At 39.9% G+C, this 22377-nt stretch overlaps 1 protein-coding gene across 2 annotated transcripts; it reads right to left on the reverse strand.

The window, feature by feature from the left end:
• Positions 1–1014: 1014 nt before the first annotated feature.
• rbms1b (RNA binding motif, single stranded interacting protein 1b) lies at positions 1015–21673 on the reverse strand. Of its 2 annotated transcripts, XM_085765692.1 has the most exons (14): positions 21364–21673; positions 14743–14921; positions 12514–12572; positions 11269–11360; positions 7226–7383; positions 6229–6308; positions 5578–5693; positions 5149–5198; positions 4962–5049; positions 4595–4645; positions 3873–3983; positions 3699–3779; positions 3514–3592; positions 1015–1944 (listed from the first exon to the last, which is right to left on the reverse strand). In XM_085765692.1, the coding sequence occupies exons 1-13, from the start codon at positions 21412–21414 to the stop codon at positions 3521–3523; spliced, it is 1188 nt and encodes a 395-aa protein (XP_085621818.1). In that variant the 5' UTR covers positions 21415–21673; the 3' UTR covers positions 1015–1944; positions 3514–3520. The 2 variants fall into 2 exon arrangements, with proteins under 2 accessions (XP_085621818.1, XP_085621817.1); XM_085765691.1 differs by having other exon boundaries at positions 1015–3592.
• Between the last annotated feature and the right edge of the window lie 704 nt (positions 21674–22377).

A 22377-nucleotide genomic window follows, 5' to 3' on the forward strand; every position in this document is an offset into this window, starting at 1 on the left:
AAAAAAAACAAACAAACAATTCAACAACAACAAGAAAGCAAATCAAGTGCCTAACAGAAAGAGTTGAAATAAAACTATGACTACCGGTATGTATAAGTGTAAAATGACTGCGCATGAGTGGGTGAACATGTACAGATGATGATCCAATGATAACTCCACTTAGGAAAAGAAGTCTTGATATCAGATAGGCTTTCAGCCTGGACTTAAAATTAATCAGGGATGAAGATATTTTTGCTACATGAAGATGAGTATACAAAAGCGAAGAACCTCTGTAAGCAAAAGAAAACTGACTATGTTGTGTGGCAAAAGGGAGGATGAAGTTTATCAGTGTGTCTTTTATTATAAGAATCCATCCATCCATCCAACTATTATCTTTACTGTTAATCAGTGCAGGGTCACATTGGACTGAAGCCAGTCCCAACTGACTTAGGGCAAGGGTGGGGTACACCCTGAACAGGTCACTCTATTAAAGGGCTCAGACATAAAGACAAACAATGCACTCTCACATTCATGCAGTTCAGGCAATTTAGAGTCGCCAATCAAACCCAGAACCTTCTTAATGAGAGGCGAGTGCTAAACACCACACCACTGTGCTGCCCTTGTCATGTAATGTTTGTAGGCAACATGATTTATACATTTTACAATCTTCATGAATTAAGAAAAATATAATTAATAATAATAACCCTATTTCCAAGCTGTCTCATTACATATGATTTACATCCACACATGAATTTTCCAAACTCTGACAAAGCCAGATTCTTTATTAAACACAAACTGAGAGTGAGAGACAAAGTGTGAGACAGTGTTTGGACTTCACCCTCTGAAGCTGCAGCCAAGTTGTCAACAGACAAATTAAAATTTACTGTTCCATTGTCTGAAACCAAAATTTTACTCAAATACTATGTAAAATGTATTTACATGATTTGACAGGTAAGAACATGTTTCCTGTGTTGATGATAAAGAGCAGCACATTTTCTACATAAACACTTGACTCCCAACAGATTAAATGGGTGAATTTTTATTTTTTATTTTTTTTTATTCAAAAATGTCAAAGAAATGAACAGAATAAACCTTAGGCAACAAGCTACTAAAAAAAAGCAGAGGTCTTTGGCTTTGAGAAACACTACAAAACAAAAATACAGAAGAAGTTTCCTTAAACTGTACATACAAATTACCACTGGCATTTGTGTAGCACAAGTAAAAAAAGAAAAGAAAGAAAGAACAAAACAAAACAATAAACTTTCATCTAGCACTATGAAAATCTCTTTCTTTCCTTAAGCTGTCTGTACAAAATTTTTCATAAATTAGAACTTTTTCATATAACTTAGTGACTGTTCAACATGATGGTTACCTAGATGAGCAATTTTCTTTGATGCACCTTTGCAACTCTTGATCCAGATACTATGGCACTTGGTTCAGACACCATTAGCAGCATAAACCTCACATGACAGTATTACTTCTCAGTCTCAGGCATTACACAGAAATCTCAAGTATAGCGGCCCCTACATTTGTTGCACACTCTAGTTAACTACAGAGGAAATGCTGCTGCGAGTTTGTCTAGATCCAAGACAAAGCCAAAAACAACAACAACAACAAAAAGAAACATGCTTGTTTTAAAGGAGCACAGATCCAAGTAAAGACCACAAAGCTTTGATGTTGTTGTTGGTCTTTAAAGATCTCAGCTCAGCCTCTGGAATCTGTTGTCATAAAAGCAGCAGCTATTTGGAAACTATAAAAAACTGAATGCATACACATGAGTAGAAACGTGTCACGCCCTCCCCCTCCCCCATCTCCCCCAATGATTAGAATAATACATCATAAAAAAATAGGTCTGATGAAAATCAAAAAAGTATTCAAAACAACCTGAAAGGAAACAGCTGTATGTGGCCAGCTCCTGAGCGTGGCATTTGGTCTGGAAGGGCGGGCTGGACCTGCTAACCCGACCTAATACAGAGGAGAAAGAAAACTCTGAGGTAGATAACTGGTCAGACTGACCACCAGGTCGAATCACAGGCTTATCAGAGGACTTCTTCAAAAAGCCTGCTTTAGTCTATATGATCAAAAAAAAAAAGTAATCAGACTTATTTTTTTAGTGCTATGTACGCCATATGAGACTGCTATATTAGCACTGTCCTTTCATTGTTTTTCAATTATTTTTTACCATAACCTTATTTTTTCCTATAATGTTGCATTTTCTGTGTGAATGAAATTCATCTGTGGCACTTGTTGGATCCAGGCCTTCCTTCATGCTTGCGTGTGTGTCTGCACTCTACTAATACCTATGAAAACTGAATGTAAATGTACAAAAAAGGCACACTGTCCAAACTGCAATCTAATCTGCAGTTAAAGAGACAAATTATGCTATTTCCTCTGTGTACTAGCTCACAATCTTTGGTGAAGTAAACTATGATTGAAAGTGCCAAGTTTGTTAGTTTCCTGTCAAAGAGTGAGGTGCAATTAAATACACATATTCGTCTCATTTTACCCCCTAACTTAGTTCTATTACAAGGCTTTGATGAGTTCTTTTTTTTTTTTTTTTTGCACAATCATGAGTCCTGTTAGGTTTTCAAATAAAAGTGGAAAAGACACATCCATCAAAATAACAATTAACATCACCCCCAAAAAAGACAAAAGCACGACCAACAAACAAAAACACATTAGTCCCATCTCACCCACCCACCCCACAAAGATCAATTCAACTACTCTACAAGTATTTAAAAAGGCAAGATTCAAAAAGTGATCTCTCAGCAGAGTTTCATCATTCCAACATCCAGACACATGTAGGGCCTTCTTACTAAATAAATATTACATCCAATAAAATCATCAGATGTGGACTCTTTTCATTCAAAAACATTTTTCTCTAAAATTACATCTACTTTTCTAGCAGTGGGAGGGAAAAGCAAAAACACAGGTTTTTATATATTTTTTTGTTTGTTTGTTTTAAAAGTCTTGTGTGGCTGATTTCAAAGTAAAAGCTTTTGCTTATTGCCACTCTCTGCTATGGTCTGTACAACTACTGTATCACAACTATTAAGGCAAGATTTAATCAGACAGCAAGATCAATCTAAAGTACTAGGAGAAATCACTGTACAAGAAAACAACAATTAATACTTCACCATAGCAACACTCACACAGCAAGCACAAAAACATCATTTTCAAAATATCTGGCTGAAAAAAAAAATCTTCAAGAAAAAAAAATCTGGAAATATTAACAAAAGACATATTGACTATCATGCACTTGGAACAACTAGTCACATGATTCTTTCTTGTATCCTGCAGCAATCCTTGGTAAAAAATAAACGTTCTAGTATGAAAATAAAACTTTTTCAAAACTTTTTTTTTTGTTTTTAAATATAATTTGAATCATTTGACGAACTCAGATATTTGCTCTGAAATGATACCAAAAATAGTCTCACTTAAACATTTGCAGAACCTGTGCAAAACAGTGAAAAGATCCTTAGCGTCCATTGCGTTGTGTAGACATGATTGTTTTAGCTGTTGTACGAATGTTACCTCAGCCCTACTTGGTTTGTTGGTATGGATATGGGGAATGATTTCTGGATGAGTCCACTTGTGAGTGTGCACCATTTTCCTGGAAAAGAGAGTGAAGTATTTCTTAGTCACCGCCGTTTTCCTCAATATAGTGAGCTGTAGTTTTAAATGAAGACAATGGTTTATAAACAGAGGGCAGCACATACCTCCACAGGAACAGTAGCTGTCTGCATGTGTGCATACTGTGGGATATATGCTCCCTGCATAGCTGTGTTTGCGGCCATGAACTGCACAGTAAAGGGGAGAAATTGTCACATTCACAATGTTTTAGAAAGTACAATGTGTGAAGTCATTTCTGACTCCATGTGGCATTGCCTCACCGTTCCCGCACTGCCCAGAGAGAGGTGACTCATCTGCTGTGTGAGGGGGGCGATCATCGAGGCAGGCTGCAGTGACATGGATGGGTCCATAGAGGGCGATATCACTGTACCCTGAGAGAAAACAGCATGCAGGTGAGGTAGGAGTGTGTACAGCTATGAGGGTTATATGTTCCTAAAACTAAACTACTTTAAAACAAATGTAGGGAGTAAAGGTTACTGGATGCTGGAGGAGCTATGCCTGAAATTCTGGCAAAAAGTAAAAAATAAAAAATTCAAGACTTCTCATCTCCTGCCCACAGCAGAAGGTGAGTAGTTGCAAGTTGAGTAAGTTGTCTATGAGCATCTTGGCTGGCCTGGTGCATCTTACAGTGTTTTCTTGGCTCATTTTCAAAGCCAGAAAGGACTCTCCTCTCTCAATTCAAACCCATCTGCTATTAAATATTCTGCAGCATCTGTCATGAAATGCATATCTTTATATAGCTTCTCTAAAGCAGTCATTTTTACATTCCTATACAAACACTTCAGCACATTAAATCCACAAAGATCAGTGTCACCTTATGTATAACTACTACTCTTCCATATTGTGTTTGTTTACAGAAGAAATGTTACGGTTTTGTGACAGCCACACATGTAATTTATGAAACAGAGATAAAGAGAAAAGGGAAAGGGAGTCTTGATGAATACACTGATGATAAGAAGCTGGAAGGATTTTTTTCTCTTACTGGGTGCTGCATGATATACTGCTGATGAGGCATCCAGGATGGGTTCTGCACCTGGAACATCACACACAAACACACTCTGTAAACACACAGGCACTGAACAGCTGCTATTTCCAGAGATCACATGCTCCCAGTAATTGGCACAGCATCCGGCTTGAAAGGCCCAAATGCCCTTTGTCACATTTAACTTGTGTCCAAAACCCCAGAGGACATGTTTATGAATTAAGATGACAAATGCGATACATAAATCAAATCAATGACTATAATAACTGTATAATTTACTACATGAAAAAACTGCTGAATGGAATGTTTTTTCTTATTGGTTTTAAGTTTTTTTTTTATATACACCACTACAGAGAAGCATTCGAACCTGGTATGTAGAAACTGGAGACATGTAAGGAGACATGGACGTTTGGGCAATCATCCTGTTTGAGATACTGTATGCTGGTGGGAAAAATCTGTGGACACAGAAGAAAGTGTTTTTCATTAAAATAATGATGTAAAGTAGACACACATACTGGCCATGACACTGTAATCAACATAATGCTGTAGCTTACCCGTTCTGCATAGCAGCTGCACTGGGGTCATATGTGAGTGTCATTCCAGCCTGAGGGAAAAGGACAGCACAGGTCTGGCAAATCAACTGATGCACGCATCTCCAACACAATAGCATTGTACCGCAGCCTACTGTTTATGTATTACCCTCCAAAGTGAAAGAGGGCGCCCTTGACTACACAAGGCTTTACAAAAAACATTAACAAAGGGTATGGCCAGGATTGCAACACATTAACACATTAAAAATGAAATAAGCTTCAAAGAAGACAGATGTTACACTATTTCTACTCAGTCAAAGTGCCTCTTTTTGTCAGGTTGTACCTTCATGTGTTGTTTATCATATAACACCTAAAGTTTATCTTTTATTATAACTGTTCATGGATTGAACATCAGCCATTCAGGTCTCTTACTCCATCCTGGACATCACTTACCAGCCTCGAGTCACCGTCCCGTCCCCAGCCCCGACCGTTCTGGGCAAATTTATTCTGACTTTGTCTCTTTTTTTGCCCTCCATCTGCAAACTTGCACAGCAAGGGCTCGGAGGGTACTGGGGAATGAGAAATGTTAAGGGAATGAAATAAGAGTTTGTTCTGAAAGAAAGTCAATCACAAAGACAGAGACATCTGTCATTACTTGCTGGAGTCATTCACCCCCTAAAGCCTGGGAATGCACATTTACTAGGCAGCCTGAGAACACAGACAGACATCTAATTTGGCAGCTGTGGAGCTGTAATCCCCTCCCCTTCCTAAAGGAGGCAAGGCCAGCAGAGACTATTTCAGTCTAATAATCCAATTAAAAAATTTAGTGAGGTAGCGGAGGCCACACAGAGCAGCTCTCTCTCTCTTGCTGTCTTAGTCTTGCTCCACCTCTTAGGGCTGAGTGTATATAAGCTCTTCACCAGCAGACTCTCTGACTCCTGTTAGAGGCATGAATCAGCTGGCTGACCACTTCTCTCTGCCTGTACATTCATTACCCTTCACAGTCCTTAGAACACAAAACTATTATTTTCTTTTACGTATTCTTTTCATGGCATTTCTACAAGGTATATCTGTAAAAATCAAATATTATATAGCATGTCTTACCTGGAACTCCTGCAGGTGTCTTGATAAACTTTCCATTGAAGTGAGAAATGACTGCATCACATTTTTCAGTTGACTCCATCCTAAAGTTGTAAAAGACAAACAGATCATAACTACATCAGCAACGACTGCAGTGATGAGGACGTGAGCAGGTGATTTCCAAAATCTGCTTCCTTTCTGGGTCGCTAGAAAAGGTGGTTCAAAATAAAAGATTCTTATCTGCAATCATATTGTGTTTTCACCCTTTTACCACACAGTCCCATTAGGGTTCACCCACGCAAACAAATATGCTACAATGTGTCATGTTTTTTTGTTTCATCTGTTGTGACCACGGCCTTGCCTGTCAGGTACTTCTATCAAACCTGTGGTTATGCAAGTATGACTGATGGAGGCGAGCATTATCACTATAATTAAATCATCTAGTCATTGTGAAACTATTTTCTAAAGGAGTTTCCATTTGTCCATACTTGAACTGTTCTTTCCACCTTGCTATCAACAACAAATCTGGGTCTTTTTCCTTGCTAATTTTAGAAATCTGTATCTAATTGATGATGAGAAATCAGCAGAACTCTGTGTATTTTTAATCGTTATAAAAACAGCTTGAAATGTGTTATATGCCACCCTGTTACATGTCGCGTTATCTTTGGTAATTGGTTTCGAATAGCCGCCTTGATCTAAAGTCGTTGGTACTGTTAGTACTATTGTCTCCTAAAAGTAATTTCCCATCGACCCACTTGTCTCATTTCCCCTGTCTCTGGCATAATTTCAATTTCACTGGTCAAACAGTGGTCTCTTCCTGTTTACTGCTGTGAAAGGGTCTATTTTCATCATGACGCTAACCAACATATTTCCTGCCATACCTGGTCTGACAGCATACCATGCTGGATAGAGTCAGCCATCTCAGGTAGATACCATACATTGAAATATTTTAGCTGCAATATATCTAGCATAAGCAAAAACATCTTGAGTTTCTGACAATGAATTATACAAGTAAACTGACCTGGCGAAGCCCACTCCTCTGCTGGTTCCATTGGAGTCTCTCAGGATGCGTGTGGATATGACCTGGCCGTAGTGCTTCAACATGTTCTCTAGCTCCTGCTCATCCATAGACAGAGGCAAGTTGGAGATGTACAAGTTTGTGGGGTCTTGTTCTTGTTGCTGTATGATCATAAAGAGAGAGAAGAGCAAGCCATATGCAATTTAAATAAAATATTGGACATTTTTATTGAAACACACAGGTAAACAGATATTTCTTTCAAACTGACTTCAATAATGTGGCAATGTAAAGAGGAAGAAGAATTTTCCTTTCAATTCCATATAATTTATCCCATGAATGGACTTTTAATGCAGACGTTAGTAGCGGTGCCATCATGTCTCTGCCTCTTCCTGCCTGTTTCTGTTGGGTGGTTTGAGGTAATAAAGGGTCACTATCAGCATGCAGCCCACGCTGGCTTAAGGCTCACATCAGCTGATTTCTTGCTGTATTTTAATAGCATCAGCAGAAACAAAAGACATGGCTACGGGTCTCTGGGGAGCAGCCTCTCGCCATTACTATTCATCAATGGTGTGCTGCATTCAGGATCAGCTATAGAGCCAGGCTGGCTCGCTAGAACTAATACAACATTTCAGCATTAGAGGACAACAAATGGGACCCTAGTTTGCACTGCAACAAAAACCCAAGTAACGTTTTTTCAGGTTTTTCAGGCAGACAGAGTGGCCCTGAAAAGAGATGAAGGAGAGATGAGAGGATGGAGTACAGGGATTTGTTTCAGCACCTCATCTCTGTGCAGCTCTAATAACTCAAAAGGGAGCAGCAGTCCAGTAATACTCCTACCTGCTTTTCACATATGGCAGCACACACACACACACACACACACACACACACACAAATGAGCCCAAAATCCAAAAAAGGCGGCTTTTCTCTTTCTTTCTTTCTTTACCTTTTAGCTATTTGGTGGCAGAGAGGAGCATTTATCCTGCTTAATGTAACCTAAATGACCCCATCCAGTGAGGGAACTGTTAAATTGTTAATAACAGGAAGCTGATTTCTATTCTGTCATTCCATCCTCACCCATCACCACTTAATGCATGATTTATTTTGACCTCATCTTTGCTCTCATGTCATTTCTATTCTTTAGGAAACAGGTTTGAAGGCAAGGCAAGAGTGACCATTTAATCTTTTCCGATGTAAAACTGGACACATATGACTCAGTCACAAACTGTATGTATGTGTACTGTGACACATGCATGTGGATGAAGAGCTCTTTGTTTTGCTACAGAGAGAGGAAGAGAGTCTGTAAAATAAACATTTGACCTACTACAAAGGGCCTTAACAATATTTTCTTGGTGGTACTCTGCTCTACATTCTCAACTGGTAGAGGCTCAGTGCAGCCTCAGTCTTATCTGGTGACCACTGAGCTGCTCCACCGGAGAAGTGAGGATATTGTGTGTCTTTCTCAAGAGCGCTCCCTATCCTGCTTTTTTAGGGTTACTGCAACTTTCCCCTCAAAAAATAATATAATAATGCAATTCTTTCATTAATTTACTGAACACGCCTTGATAAAACATCTTAAAGAATTTCATAATACACAATTTAGCCCATATTAATAACCTTTTTGGGACACACATATCCAAGTATAACAAAGCATTCACTGAAATAATATCAGGTAAAAAGAAGGGAAACTGTTATCTGGCCACTTCCCACCACCTGCCTTTGTAATAATAATGAGAGAAAGTCTGTTGAAGGATGCCTGAGCAGATAAAAAAAACAGGAAAGGGGACTTTTGTCAGAGAGTCGATTAAGCCCAAACATGCTTCTGCAAGAGTGTGAATAAAGCTGGACTGAAAGGCTCGCACTTTATAATGGCATTTACCTTCCACAATACAAAGATTAAACTTAGGCATGCCTCTCAAAGCTGCTCTCTTTTAATTAAAAAAGTAAAATGGGTGCACAGAGGCATGTCAAGAAGCTGCACAGATCTGCAGACAGGGAAATGAGGCTAAGGGTTCTTGCATAGTGTTGTATGGGAACTCATTTTTCCCCTGCCTGGTCCCTGTTACCATAACGACGCACAATTATTTACTTCCTTTTCCTATGTCACAGAGACAAGTATAATGTCAAAAGTAATACGGCCTTACTTTATAGCACCCTAGCTAATAATCTGCTTTATTATATTAGGAACAAATAAAGCTGCATCTGCAGTGTGTTGAAACATTGAATGACTGTCCAGATAACACTGGATGCAATTCATTCAACACACTACCATATAGCTGCAGCTTCCTCAGTGACAAGGAGGGATGTGCTTCTGTATTTTTGACCTGTTCTTCTATGTTTTAAACATATTTACAAAATGAGGCCTCATTTGCTGAACATTCATTTTTTGAGAGGTATAAGTGTCATTCTGTGGGACATGCTGCATGTGCTGTATGTATGAGAGGGCTGTGTTTTTAGTCTCTCCTGCACAGAAACACATTCACACGTCATCCTGCTGTCAGCAACACCAATCTCTGCATGCTATAGTCTGACTATTGGCGCCTTCACGTCTAAAACCACTCTCTGTCAGCCAAGCTGGGAGCTGTCGACTGACACATGCATGAGCGTGCGACACATGCGAAGAAAAAAAAAAACACAGGTGCATTATAAAACATGTATGAACACATCAGTATATTACCAAATTCGAATTCATGTTAACATTAAGGGCAAGAGCTGGCCTGACCTAGTGCGTACTCCATCAACCTGCATCAGCTATACTGTTATTGCAACAAAGCAAATGGGCTTTACTGTAAATGCAAAAGGACAAGTCTATAGAATAAAAGAAATAAGCTATAGGCAGAGCACTCAGTGCAGGAGCAGGCAGATGGAAATGGTGTTGAAACACCCTTCTCTCACCAATGCAAAAGCACACGGGGAGGGAAGGTTGAGCAACAATCAATGACATCACTGTAGAAATATGAGAAACAGGAAGTGGTTTCTGTGTAGTGCTGAAAGTCCCCAGCATGTGAGTGCTAAACTAAACAGACCCTTCTTTTTAAGCCAAAATAAACCACTCTGACAGACTTAAAAAGGGCCACATATGGCATCCAGTGCATATCTGGCTGCATGATTTGGTGCCAAGTCCTATATAAATTGATATATTCATTTTGTTTCAACCAACATGTATGTATACTCTAACTGCCTGGTGATATCTGGAAGGAGTTTTTTCATTTTTACAGTAGTTATGCTGAAATTTCGATGTTCCATAATGTGGAGAGCCTTTCTTGTTAAAAATGACCTATATACTGTAGCCTACAGTAACAGCAGTCTTGATGTATCTAGGAGGATATTTTAGCCTCGGATTAGACTAAATGCTAAACTGGGTTAAAGAGCATGAACTTATGACCTTTTCCTTCATCTGAACTCTAATCTCAAATGGCTTGAATAGCAATATCCCCAAGGTTCAAATGCAAGTCTGGAGAACACTAACCACCACAGCCCATCTACTGTTGCTTGTTTGCTGGTAGTGTTCATTAATAATTATTGTAATTTCCATCACTGTAGTGAGTCCAGCAGGAAGCAAACCGCCTGCATTTATATCTCTCCACCCATTCTTTGCAGCTTAATTCTTTGCACAAAATGACAGAACCTCATCTGGCAAACATTCACACTATGGACGGAAACTGATACTTTGTCTGTACTTTGTTTGCAAACTGAAACAACCTAGTGCACATGTGCTACATTTTATCCTGCTACGTGGAAGCGTGTCTCAGGAAATCTGGTGCTGACCAGCACAAATGCCTTAAACTCAAATAAGTTCCATGAATACACACGTACTATACTTCAGTATTAAGCTTTCTTCGTGATTCAAGTCATTGATCACAGGCACTGAGCGGTCTACAGGCCAAGTGCTGAGGAGCAGACACCTAGCAGCCATGGATTCCAGTCCTGGTATTTAATACCACAAGGATTAGGTTTAAGCTGCCTAACCATCCAGATGGAGGGGAAACAGTGTTAATGGGTGACTGGTATGGATGTGATATCAGGATTAGACTGGAATGAATCCTCACCTTTGCCATCTGAGCCTGGACACCAGTAGTCTTCAGGGCAGCGACAGCTTTCTGAGCTGCAGTGGGGCTGTCAAAGTCCACAAAGCCGTATCCTGAGGAGACAAACAGCACATTTTAGGAGACTATTCTATAGCTGCCACAGATAATAGAGGAGCCAGTGTGTTGCTGTGGGTTGACCCATGCCTCTCTCTAATGGGTAGTGATCATTTGTGCGTAAACGTGCTGCTATTATCAAGGTATACATTTTGTGTTGCTGTACAGGGAGTATGTACTATTGCATAATGTAGGTCTAACTAATTTAATATGAATGTATGCTTGTGTGTGTGCATGTGGGTTTGTTTGTGAGTGATTGTGTGGAAGTACAGGTAGAAAAGTGCTGAGGATGCAGATACCAGTGTGACATTCATGGCTCAGGTCAGCTCTTTGTCCTGGGAGGTACAGACCGGGGGAAAGCATAGTCTCTGGCCTGTACTTTACCTGCAGTATTTAACCCATTCAAGCTAAATTATGGTGAATACTGTATGTCAGGGCTCTTTCAGCTGAGAAAGGGGTCACATTACTGAAAGTTTAATGTAATTGCTTCTCTAAGTGACAAAAAGATCTTGATAAAGTGTGAAATCAGACAAAAAGCAAAGGCTTTGGTCGAATAAAGTGTTTTGTGAGACTTAAGGTCACACAAGGTTATTGTTACAGCCATCTCCGAGTTCTATTTAAAATTCAGTCAGAGCTTTACACGGTATTTAACGGTGTCCCATTTCACAGAGAGCCTTCGATTAACTGGCATCTGTATAATCCAGAGAGTGACAAAGCATTCTCTTAATCCCATCAGCACTGGAGAGAATCAGTAAGTCTCTCTTTAGCCAGGTGGGCAGTCTATTAGAACGGGTACAAAACCAGCACTGTCATTCAGCCGAGGGAGGAGGAGTCTGCCCCTCTCCCAAGGAACCACCCACAGCAGTGACACACCAACAGACAAGGGCTGAGGCTTAAAATAACATGAGCTGGGAGACAGCTTTAAGCAGCCTGGCTGTCCTGTTTCCTGACATGAACACATCGTCTGAGACAACTCCATAGCTGTTAAATTACTCCAGGTTTAGGCGCATTCACACGTTGCGTGCCATGTGACATCCTCTCTTGCAGCAAGGCGTGCATTCCCTCTGGCCACTTCATGAGTTTTCTTTATTCATACGTAATTAAAAGAGAAATAATAGAGGGTGTTGTTTGAAACAATAGAAACTCACACACCTTTGCACTTGTTTGTTGCCTTGTCCAGGATCGCCTTTGTTGATACAATTTTGCCATACCTATGGGAGGAGCAGTGAGGCAAGACATTGTTAGCAGGATTATATACCAGACAGGGCCAGTTATAAAACACACACACACACACACACACACACACACACACACACAGGGAGAGGGTTGAGCAACAATCTATGACATCACCACAAAAATATGAGAAACAGGAAGTGGTTTCCATGTGGTGCTGAAAATCCCCACCATGTGAGTGCTAAGCTAAACAGTCCCTTTTTTTGGCCCAACTAAACCACTGTCACACTTTGTACAAAGTCACAGTCTTTCGCAAAGGAAAGGAAAGGAAAGAGGAAAGAATTGGGTATCATCCTGTTAAGGCCTCTGGGCAGTTGATTTATCAGTCTACTATCTTTTTATAATAGGAGTTATACTGTGTAAAGTTCTGACGTCTAATTTCCATTATAAATTTAGTAACAACAGTTCTGTATACAGCTCGGGGCATGTCATGGCACATTGTTTTCACATTTGTTTTCACAGAGGATGCCTGCATGTGAGCGTAAAAGACTGCCTCACAAAACACAGAGATTATCACATTCAAAGGTCTGGTGTGGCCAGACTTTGCCAAACTTTCAGCAGAGAGGTGTTGGTATGCGTGCCGATCAACATCTGAGAATGCCGAGTTACCACAGCATTTTCATTCAAGAAGCTTTGATGCGGGAACTGTTGAAAAACCTAACAGTATTCAGGTGGATGAGTAAAAACCACAAACGCTGTCTCTCACTTTCTCTTTTATAAACACACAGCAGCTTTACTTCTTTTAATTGTTCATTACTGAAGCCATTTATTTTATTTTTCTATTTTTCTACATTTCAGCAAAAATTATGTGGACAGTTCAAACGAAAATGAGGTCTGAAACAAAATCTCAAGTCTCAAAATCAAAGTCCTCGAGAATCCACAAGTCCAGCGCTCACAGAATGCAACATCTGGGCTTCACAAACAGCAACACCTGCACACACTGTCCCACTGCACACACACACTGCCCTATGTATTCTGGCTCTGAACACTAGTTGAGCAGTTGTGGTCAGAGGTCATGAGAAAACTGTCTTAGAATCCCCCTCCTCCCCTGCATCTCTCTTTTAGGCGATCCCTCCTCACTTGTAATCCCACAGCATCATCCAAATTTCATCTCAACAGCAAGAAAAAAAAACATTCTACTCACGAGAAAAAAGACAGAGTAAGACTATCTGTAAATTACTGGTTCAAATCTGTTTATATATGTCATGTTAAAAATACTGATGGCAATAAAAATCACTATGCAGAGAATGAGGATAATAAACCCTGGGATTACAAAAAATGGGAAACTGAGTGAAAGAGCATGAATTGATGACCTTTCCTCCTTTTGAACTCTAATCTCAAAACATGTCCAATTGCCATCAAAAACATTGCACATGTACACATAGTTACTAATGCACTTCACAGATATTCAGTGTGAGCCTGTGACAGTTTGAACGTACAAAAGAAAATAAAGTCCATGTTTACCCACAGATCTATGTAAAAATTGATAAAACAGAACATTCAAAGACGTCTCAGTCAAGTATTCCATTGTGAAGACAGGGCGTCGGAAAATGAAAGTTCAAGGCGCCAGGGTGGTCCTTCTTGCTGACGATCATTAAGCATTCAGCTCTCAGTGGGAGCCGTGGACAAACCCACTGCTGACAGTATCTCCCCTTTAACCACACACATGATATATGAAATCTCTGCTGCTGGCTAGGCCACACGTGCTGTTGAAGCAGTACGTGATCTACGCTGTGTCCTTGTGTGGTCCTCAAGATCGTTTTCCTTGACATATTCAAATGAAGCCCGCAGTACAATAGCATGATCTATGCAACTCAGTTAGAAAACACTGGCTGAATCTTAAATCATTTCTTAAGATATGTTCAAACAGAACTGTAGGGCTCAAGTCATCACCCAGTTAGATTCTTAGAAAGACAGAAAATATACTTTAACTTTAAATTGCAACAAAGACAACACATTCTGATCTTTACTAAGCATGCAATTGCATTAGTTAAATTGTTTATTCACACCTTTTTTTGTATATCACCAAATGTAAATCAATAAGTGACTGCCACTGCAAATGAAAAAACTAGACTCGGAAACTTGGTAGGCCGAAAAATCAATGGCTGATCAATACCAGATAATAGTGAGAGGAAGTGTGGTACTCACGGCTGACAGAGCTTGACCAGGTCATGGTCTGTGGTTGAAGGGGACAGGCCTCGGATGTAGAGGTTTGTTTTGCTGAGCTGGTCCCAGCCTGCAGTGCTACTGCTGCTGCTGTTGTTGGTGCTGCTGTTGGTGCTCGGGCTGGGTGGAGCCATGGGGTATGATGATGGGGCAACTGGTGGCTGGAGTAGGTAGGGAGACACAGAAAATCTAGGTTAAATTTATATTCAGGCTTGGTTGTACATAAATAATTGAACAACCCTCCACATACAGCAAAGCCTAAATGATTAATAACAAGTTTAATTCAACAAAATCACTGATCATTAGTGTAACTTTTGCCAGTGCAATGGTGAATACTTTGAGATGCTTCAACTTTGTTTCACATTTGTCTATATCTGCCATCACTGATGGGTGTGACAGGGTGTGATCAGACACATACAGTCTGAAGTGAAGTGTAGTGCCACACCCTGGAGTACATGCATTCATTACTGCCTCAAGGAGGCATGTTAAAGCTTTGGAGGCTGGCCAAAAAAAGTTTGTCAGGGGTTGTGTAAACCTGCAATAACTGATTTTGCAGCCACATTTTGGTGGAGGGAAATTGTAAACACAATATTGACGTTTTATGTCCCAAAATATTGATATAATTAGTTTTATTGACATTAATATTTGAGCTGCATCAAAATATGCAACTTTCCCTTTTGCTTGACATCTCTTCATGTAAGTTCAGTCCAAGAAAAGTCCACTGAGAGGCCTCATCAAGTCCCTCAAATATAGTCATACATTGGCGAGAAAAAGATGAAACTCCCTGGGTCACACCACTAATGATAGCATGTCTATTATGGTGGGTTTGGGCCCAGTGTAAGAAATACTGTTTTGCAGAGCAGTGATCCTCATCAGCAGGGCAATCTCTGACAAACCTACACAGTCAGCACAATAAGGGGTCCACAGGGGGTTGTACCTCTGACATCAGTGTCACACTGCTACAAGGTGTAGAATAAGCTCTTTTCAGGTCAACATGAATAATTGCCTCTGCTGTAATGGTTAATCCTTATATAAAACACTGACAAATTACTTGAATTACACATTTCTTGAGCTATATTTGATCCATTTTCTGTGTGCAGCAGCAAAGGGCAATGGGAAAAAAGCTAAAATGCTTCTGCGATTGCACAACTTTGAGCTTTATGTTTAGAAGACACAAACATCCTGGTATGAGAGAGCTTTCCCCTTCAGGGATTTGTGTTCTTTACTATCTGACACTGATCCCCACCCCCCAACACTCTCTGTCTGTCTCTTTCTCTCTCTCTCTCTGAGGAATCACAACCTGGGAGGAAGATGATGGAATCCCAAGCATGAAGTGGTGACAGGATTGAGCAACCCGAGTCTAGACTTCTGCCTATTGGATCATCTCTTGTGAGCAGCTGTTTGACTGACTGAAGAAAGTATGAAAAATAAAATCTAAAGTGAAGAGATACTACGCTTTTAGCTTTCTTTTTAAGGCATGGTGGCCCGGTTTCCTACAGTATAATGTGGAGTTAGTGATGTAGCTTGATCCTAGTCAAGTAAGACTGAGGACCTTATATAAATAAATGTTATGGAGGCCCATGCACGGAAGCTAAAGCTGGATTAATGTGTTCCCTTCACTTGATTCTGGGGGTCAGTAAAAACGTGACACCAAAATTTTCATCCTCAGATTTAATCCAGGGAGTTTTTCGCAGGTTATTAAAAATAATTTCTTGCTTTCTTTTATGGACAGACTAATAGGATTTTGTGTGCGTTCTTATGCAACTTTAAGAAATGATTGCTCAACCATTTATTTTTTTGCCTTGACAGGTAATACTTGAGTTATCCGCAGTATCATTTGGTTCAGTTGTGTGTCATGTCATCTGCGTAATTATGGAGACATACATTATACATTATTACTTGTAAATGACATCACCGAGTGGCAGCATTGGACAGTAAAAATGATACTGGATAAGACTTTATTTTCACAAGGATTTAGTCTGAGGTCGCTGGTTATTTTAGCAAGAGCTGTTTTAGTCTCAGGTTCTGTTCTACAGCCTGAGTGAAATTCCTCCAGGGTACTGCTTTCTTTATGAAGCAATTTTATCTGCCCTGAATATATTTCCATAATGTATCTCTCTAATTAATGAAAGGTTGGACATCAGCCTATGGCTGATCAAGGTTACTCGTATTGGAAAAGTAGTCGCAGGGTACATAGGATCACAGCATATATTACTGTGAACTGTGAGCCTATAATTTCCTTCATTTTCTCTCAGCCGCCCAACAGAGCCTCTTAATCTCATTAAAACTGTTATTGTTTAACCATGGGGATATTCTGTCAGTCAACCTCGATTTATCCTTAAGTGGAGCAGCAGTTTTTCAAGAAAATGACAATGTTTTGATGAAATTTTAAACCATATCATTGAAAGGGTTGTAACAACTGTTTGGTTCAATTGATCACATAGAATTGCTTTAACACCAAAAATGGTCTTATAGAATTTGTAGGTTGGCATAAAAAAACACACTGTGATGGACATAATGGACAAGTAATCAAGTACTCACACTTTATTAATATATAACCCTGTGGTTATTCCTGAGTCTAGAATGCTGACCTGCTGATCGTTTACATGCTGGGTGAGTTCCAAGCGGCTCAATAAATTCACAAATGATATCGCTTCGCAGTCATTCCTCTTATCAATATAAATGTTCACGTCCCTAATTTAATCTATTTTATCTAATGATGCCAAGGAAGATGAGCTCTGGGAATTCCTGAAGGCATTGATGAATCACAATAATGTCATGAAGCAAGAGATATTCAAAATGAATGTGTGCAAATTTCCCAGGGTACATTCATACACGCAGGGTACTGTATGAGTAAGAGATGAGCTCTGCTTTTCCTGCTTAGTCTTGACTGATTGATAAAAATGATGACGAAATGAGTGACGTAGGACGAGCCTCTATCACTTTTGCTTTTGCCAACTGAAAACATTCACAATCTTCCTGAATTCTTTCTGAAGTCATGCCACTTTCTTTGTATGATGCCAAATCACAACAATCCCATTTCAAATAGAGCAGGTCCAGACCTATCTTACTCACTCTCTCTATTACTGATCACAAAGACCCAAAAATTCCTAACATGAGCAATCACTTGGCCACGGTGGCAGGGAAACAATTTTTATGAGAGGCAGACAGACACCTTGAACAATTGTCAGATAGCCTAATTAACTAAAAATATCGTAGCCAATGTTCTCGCAATAAAAAAGAGCTCATTTTAAGCTGTAGGGATTCTCTGATAAGAAAGAGAACTGGTGAACAATGACAAACATAAGAAAACTGAGACAGGTACCAGATGGTCTGTGATTGCTATGCTGCGTTTGACCACCGGCTGTTTAAAATCACCAGTATGTTTAAGGAGGCAGCATGGGGTCTATCTCATCCCTGTAGAGTGACCACTTCTGTTCTTTATCACTGTCCATCCATTTGACTGAACTTCATGTGGCAGCTTGAACTAACTTCTTGATTGTTGAGTGTGGTGGAGGGTGTAGGAGGGTTGCTGTGACCTTGATTGGGATAAAGACATCCTCCAAGTGGAACCTTAACCACACATTCTCATTCAGGTATGGCAACCAAAGAGGGGGACCTAGGTTGGCAAAGAGTAATCTGGATTCACTGATGTTTTGAAGACACCAGACAGGTTTAAAGTGGTCTTCATAGTTCTAAAAGATACTCAAACAGTTAATAAACGTCAACCACGCATTCACACTGAAGAATCGGCGAAAAGGTTTGATTGCTTCCCCCAAAGTTGGAATGGGGCCTGAAACGAACACCTGCTGTGATTGACAGTCGCTGAGTTTCTCCAGTAGCCCCGTTTTTTCCCAGTGCCAGTTTTCTTTTGCAGATTGTCATAAAATACAGTGTGGATAATAATCCTCACAACACTTGGACGTGTAAAGAGAATAACTGACAGCTCACTGACAAATGTGTGAGCCAAGCAGATTTTTAGTCTTTCCGCCTTTTTGACAAGCTCAGTTGGAGTCCCAAATCAGAACTGTCTTATTATCAGGTAGCTAGCAATGTTTATACTGGTCCTCCTTGGCCTAAGAGGTTCTTTGGGGGTTATTTCTTGGGTTTTGATTACCCTTGATGCTAATGTGGTGATTAGCTGCACTGAGTTCAATGCAGTTTGTATTATCACACCTTTCATTGAGAGTGGAGTGCCTTTACAGCACATAACATCAGATCAAGTCCTGGCCAGAGCTGATGCTTTCAGTCTGGTGCTGGTTCTGTGCCAGTAAGAAGTGTCATTAGGGAAGGCTGGTTTGGAGCCGCTGCAGCTACTTGTAGCAGTAGGACACATCCAAAGGAGCTTGTAAACCAAGTCCGTGACGCGATGCTCTACATTGGATGTAATCCCACGTATAAAAATCAGCACCTAGCCTACATTAGCATTTGACAGTGTGTGTTATTGATCGATTACTCGCTCACATATTTGAAGTGTTTGAATTCTCTTTAAGATGCATTTTGGTTTTTGGAGACCTTGGTTTTTGACAATCTGAGAAGGTTTGAATTTCACGCTAGGCTAGGCTAGGCTAGGCCACACTAGTAACTATCTGCGATGAGGCTCTGAAACTTTCCGGTGTCCTATATAGATGTGTTTTGTTTGTGCAAATGTAGCTGGAAATAGCACTGCATGAATATGAAATTAGAAAATAGAAGGAAAAAGGCAAAGCATATTTGCCCTAAGACCTTATTTCCCCCTGGATAAGTACCACTTAATTGCTCTCAATAGCATGAACAGTCACAAAGTTGAAAGTATTCCATTGGGAGATTTAATAAAAAATCTAACTGTACAGTTTTACTGTCAAACAACAACCAAAAACAACAGCAACAGTGTTACTACTGTTGCTACTTGTAAAGGTGACAAAAGAGCAGTCATGGAATATTTTTCTCTTCTGAGAAAACTTAATGAAAAGACAGAAGAAATGTGAAACACGTCACCATTTCTCTCATGACTAACACTCATTTACAAACAAAAGAGTCATGACCAAAATATTTTCTTTAAACTTATCAAGAGGAGAAAGGATCACAGCTGGGCCGAAGCCTTACTCTTTAGATTATGCTGAATAAAACTCAGGTTGGCATCAAAGGTGAAAGACTTTGATTTCAAAATGATCTCACTGATGTGCCAAAGTATTAGTGGCATATACTGTGTCATCATTCTAGTTCAGAGGTGATGCAGCGTCTTTAAGATGAAAACTCTTTGGTTTTCATCCAATAACAGGTCTTATTTCTCAGCATCTCAAAAGAGCAAAGCCTGTAGGAGTTGTCTTAGGTGTTTTTAGTTTTAGACACAAATTTCAGGTATGTTTGACACTTAAACAAAAACAGTAAGAAGTTTAACTAGGGGGCAAGACATTTGAAAAACAAACACAAATAAAACCTGGAAAAGCAATATGAAAGATAAATACTTTAAGCTCTATATTTCAGTTATTATAAGTAAATGCATCTGTCAGCTGGAAATAGATTCAAGAACATGGCAAACATGAAAAAACAAACATACATTACATTGCAGTAACAGTTCATAACATGTGTAGCAACATACAGCAACAGCTTGATTTTTTTTTTTTTGTCTGGGATTAAGCTGACTGCAACTTCCCCTTTTTCTTCCCCTTTTTATGGGACAGAAAGTCAAATTTGTTTTCATTCATCTGCCCGACTACTTAGAGGACAGGACTGTCACAGACTGTGATGGGGAGAGGACGGCATCTTATCAGCCAGTTCCAGATCAGCAGAGCCCGTCATATCCGAGCTGGAAATACACAGGGCTTCCAGTAACAGGCCTCGCCCATGGAGCTCTAGCCACAGGATGAACAGCATGGGCACGACAGAGTAAATATGCTTATTCAAATCTTTTGGTTAAAGGGAGTTTAAAAAAAAAAAAGAAAATCTATGTGTAACTGGGGCAAAGTTAATGCTTCAGTGGGTGGTTAGTCACCCATAGTGTATAATTCTGTACAATACAGGGGAACCATACACTGCAGGCAAATGTATAGGAGTAGGTATATTACAAACATGTTATGTATTGTATACTTAAGTGGGTTTCACAAAATAGACAACAACCACAATGCCCATTGGTCCAAATTAAACAATACTGCACAATATGCTGTATAAACTGCGCCTGCTGCTGAGTTTCTGTGAAGTATAGTGTTAATGGCCAGCTCGACCTTAAGAATCCTTCATGTTAGTTAAGGGTTGTTTTTCCAAAAGGCTCAGCCTATTGTTTTGCTGTCTGGACTGTACAGAAATTTAATTCGCCAAGCATAAACTCAAGACTTCGGCCTGTTCCTCTCCAGCACTATCAGACCTGGACCATAGCCGAGCAGCAGGTATTCTCATTATGCATAAATGGCCTAATCTGGATCTCACATCAGACGCAGAAACACAACATAGGCTACTGCAAATTTCAGATGACATAAGTAAACCAAAGTAAGTTCTCTTTCTGTCCGAGCGGCGGCTATGCATTAAGTTTGATATAGGCACTGAACCCCTGTACGACTTCAATAGTCGGTTTTGTGTGAACACTACGTTTTAAGGCTGGTCTTTGGTAAATATTAGCATGTTTACCTGTTTGCGATACGGAGTCCTTAGTGGGTTTCCAGTATTAGCAAAAATCATCCTCAGTTCGAAAAGGGAGGGTATGTTTTTTAGTTAAGCTACAAATTTCTCGCGAAATACATCAAACTCCTCGCATAAGTAGAAAATTAGTTGACATATATATACTCCTCACTCCGCTTAAGGACACAAAAACAGGTTTCTGTGCATATTAAATGTATACATATCCCTATTGTCGTCGACTATCCAGCCACAGAAACCTCCGTAAATTGTCCTAACTTCGACTGCCCAGCCCCGCTGCTTTGACTGGCTTCATTGATTTGCAGTCGGCGCTGCGCAGGACAGACGCTGCTACGGTGGGCGAAACCATTCCGGCTCCTGGAGTGAGGGGAGTCGACTTTTCACAAAATTCCCCAAATACTCAGCATTTGGTTTGTTTTTGTGTGATGGGACATTGATTATAAGTCTTAATTTCAAACTAAAAACATACCGCGGCATTTGTGACTATCTATAGTGTTCCTGTTTAATAATGCAACAACACTAAAACGCCGATTTCCCCCCTGTTGTTGTTTACGCACTAGAGGATGCATACCAAACATTCCACCGTGCGGCTGCTGCTGGTCCTGGATGATATTCTGACAAGTTTCGGTTTATTTTTGTGTTTAACTCCCACATTGTACTCAGATTATTATCAGAGGAAGGGCAAGTACAGGAAGTTGTGTGTTTCAGGGCAATAATGATTACTTAAAAAAAAAAGTCAAGCATTCAACTTGGCGCAGAGGCAGCATGCTACCGATCAATAGCCTATCATTTATAAATAAATGCAGATGGGCGTGATAACTTTTGTGGTTTTAAAAGACGAGTCTCTACTAACACATGAGGTGTGGAATAAGCGAACGGCTTTTCCTTTTTTAATCTAAATTAGGTTTAATACAAAATGAGCAGGTTACGTAGGCTACTAAGACACACCCACACATAAGTGTATCAAGTTTCTAAACCCGATAAAACAGACAGCAGCGCTGGTCA

The sequence above is a fragment of the Trachurus japonicus genome, chromosome 21 (assembly GCF_045865225.1).
Source record: "Trachurus japonicus isolate A0001 chromosome 21, Traja_1.0".
Lineage (NCBI taxonomy): Eukaryota > Metazoa > Chordata > Actinopteri > Carangiformes > Carangidae > Trachurus > Trachurus japonicus.

What these genes read in the sequence shown, in the direction of transcription:
- rbms1b (XM_085765692.1), bottom strand. Translation starts at nt 21,414, where the DNA reads ATGATTTTTGCTAATACTGGAAACCCACTAAGGACTCCGTATCGCAAA. An exon ending in TCCAGGCTCAGATGGCAAAG is followed by an intron (nt 7,384 to 11,268) that starts GTGAGGATTCAT and finishes ATGATCATACAG; the next exon opens with CAACAAGAACAAGACCCCAC. An exon ending in CAGCTACTGTTCCTGTGGAG is followed by an intron (nt 3,593 to 3,698) that starts GTATGTGCTGCC and finishes TCTCTTTTCCAG; the next exon opens with GAAAATGGTGCACACTCACA.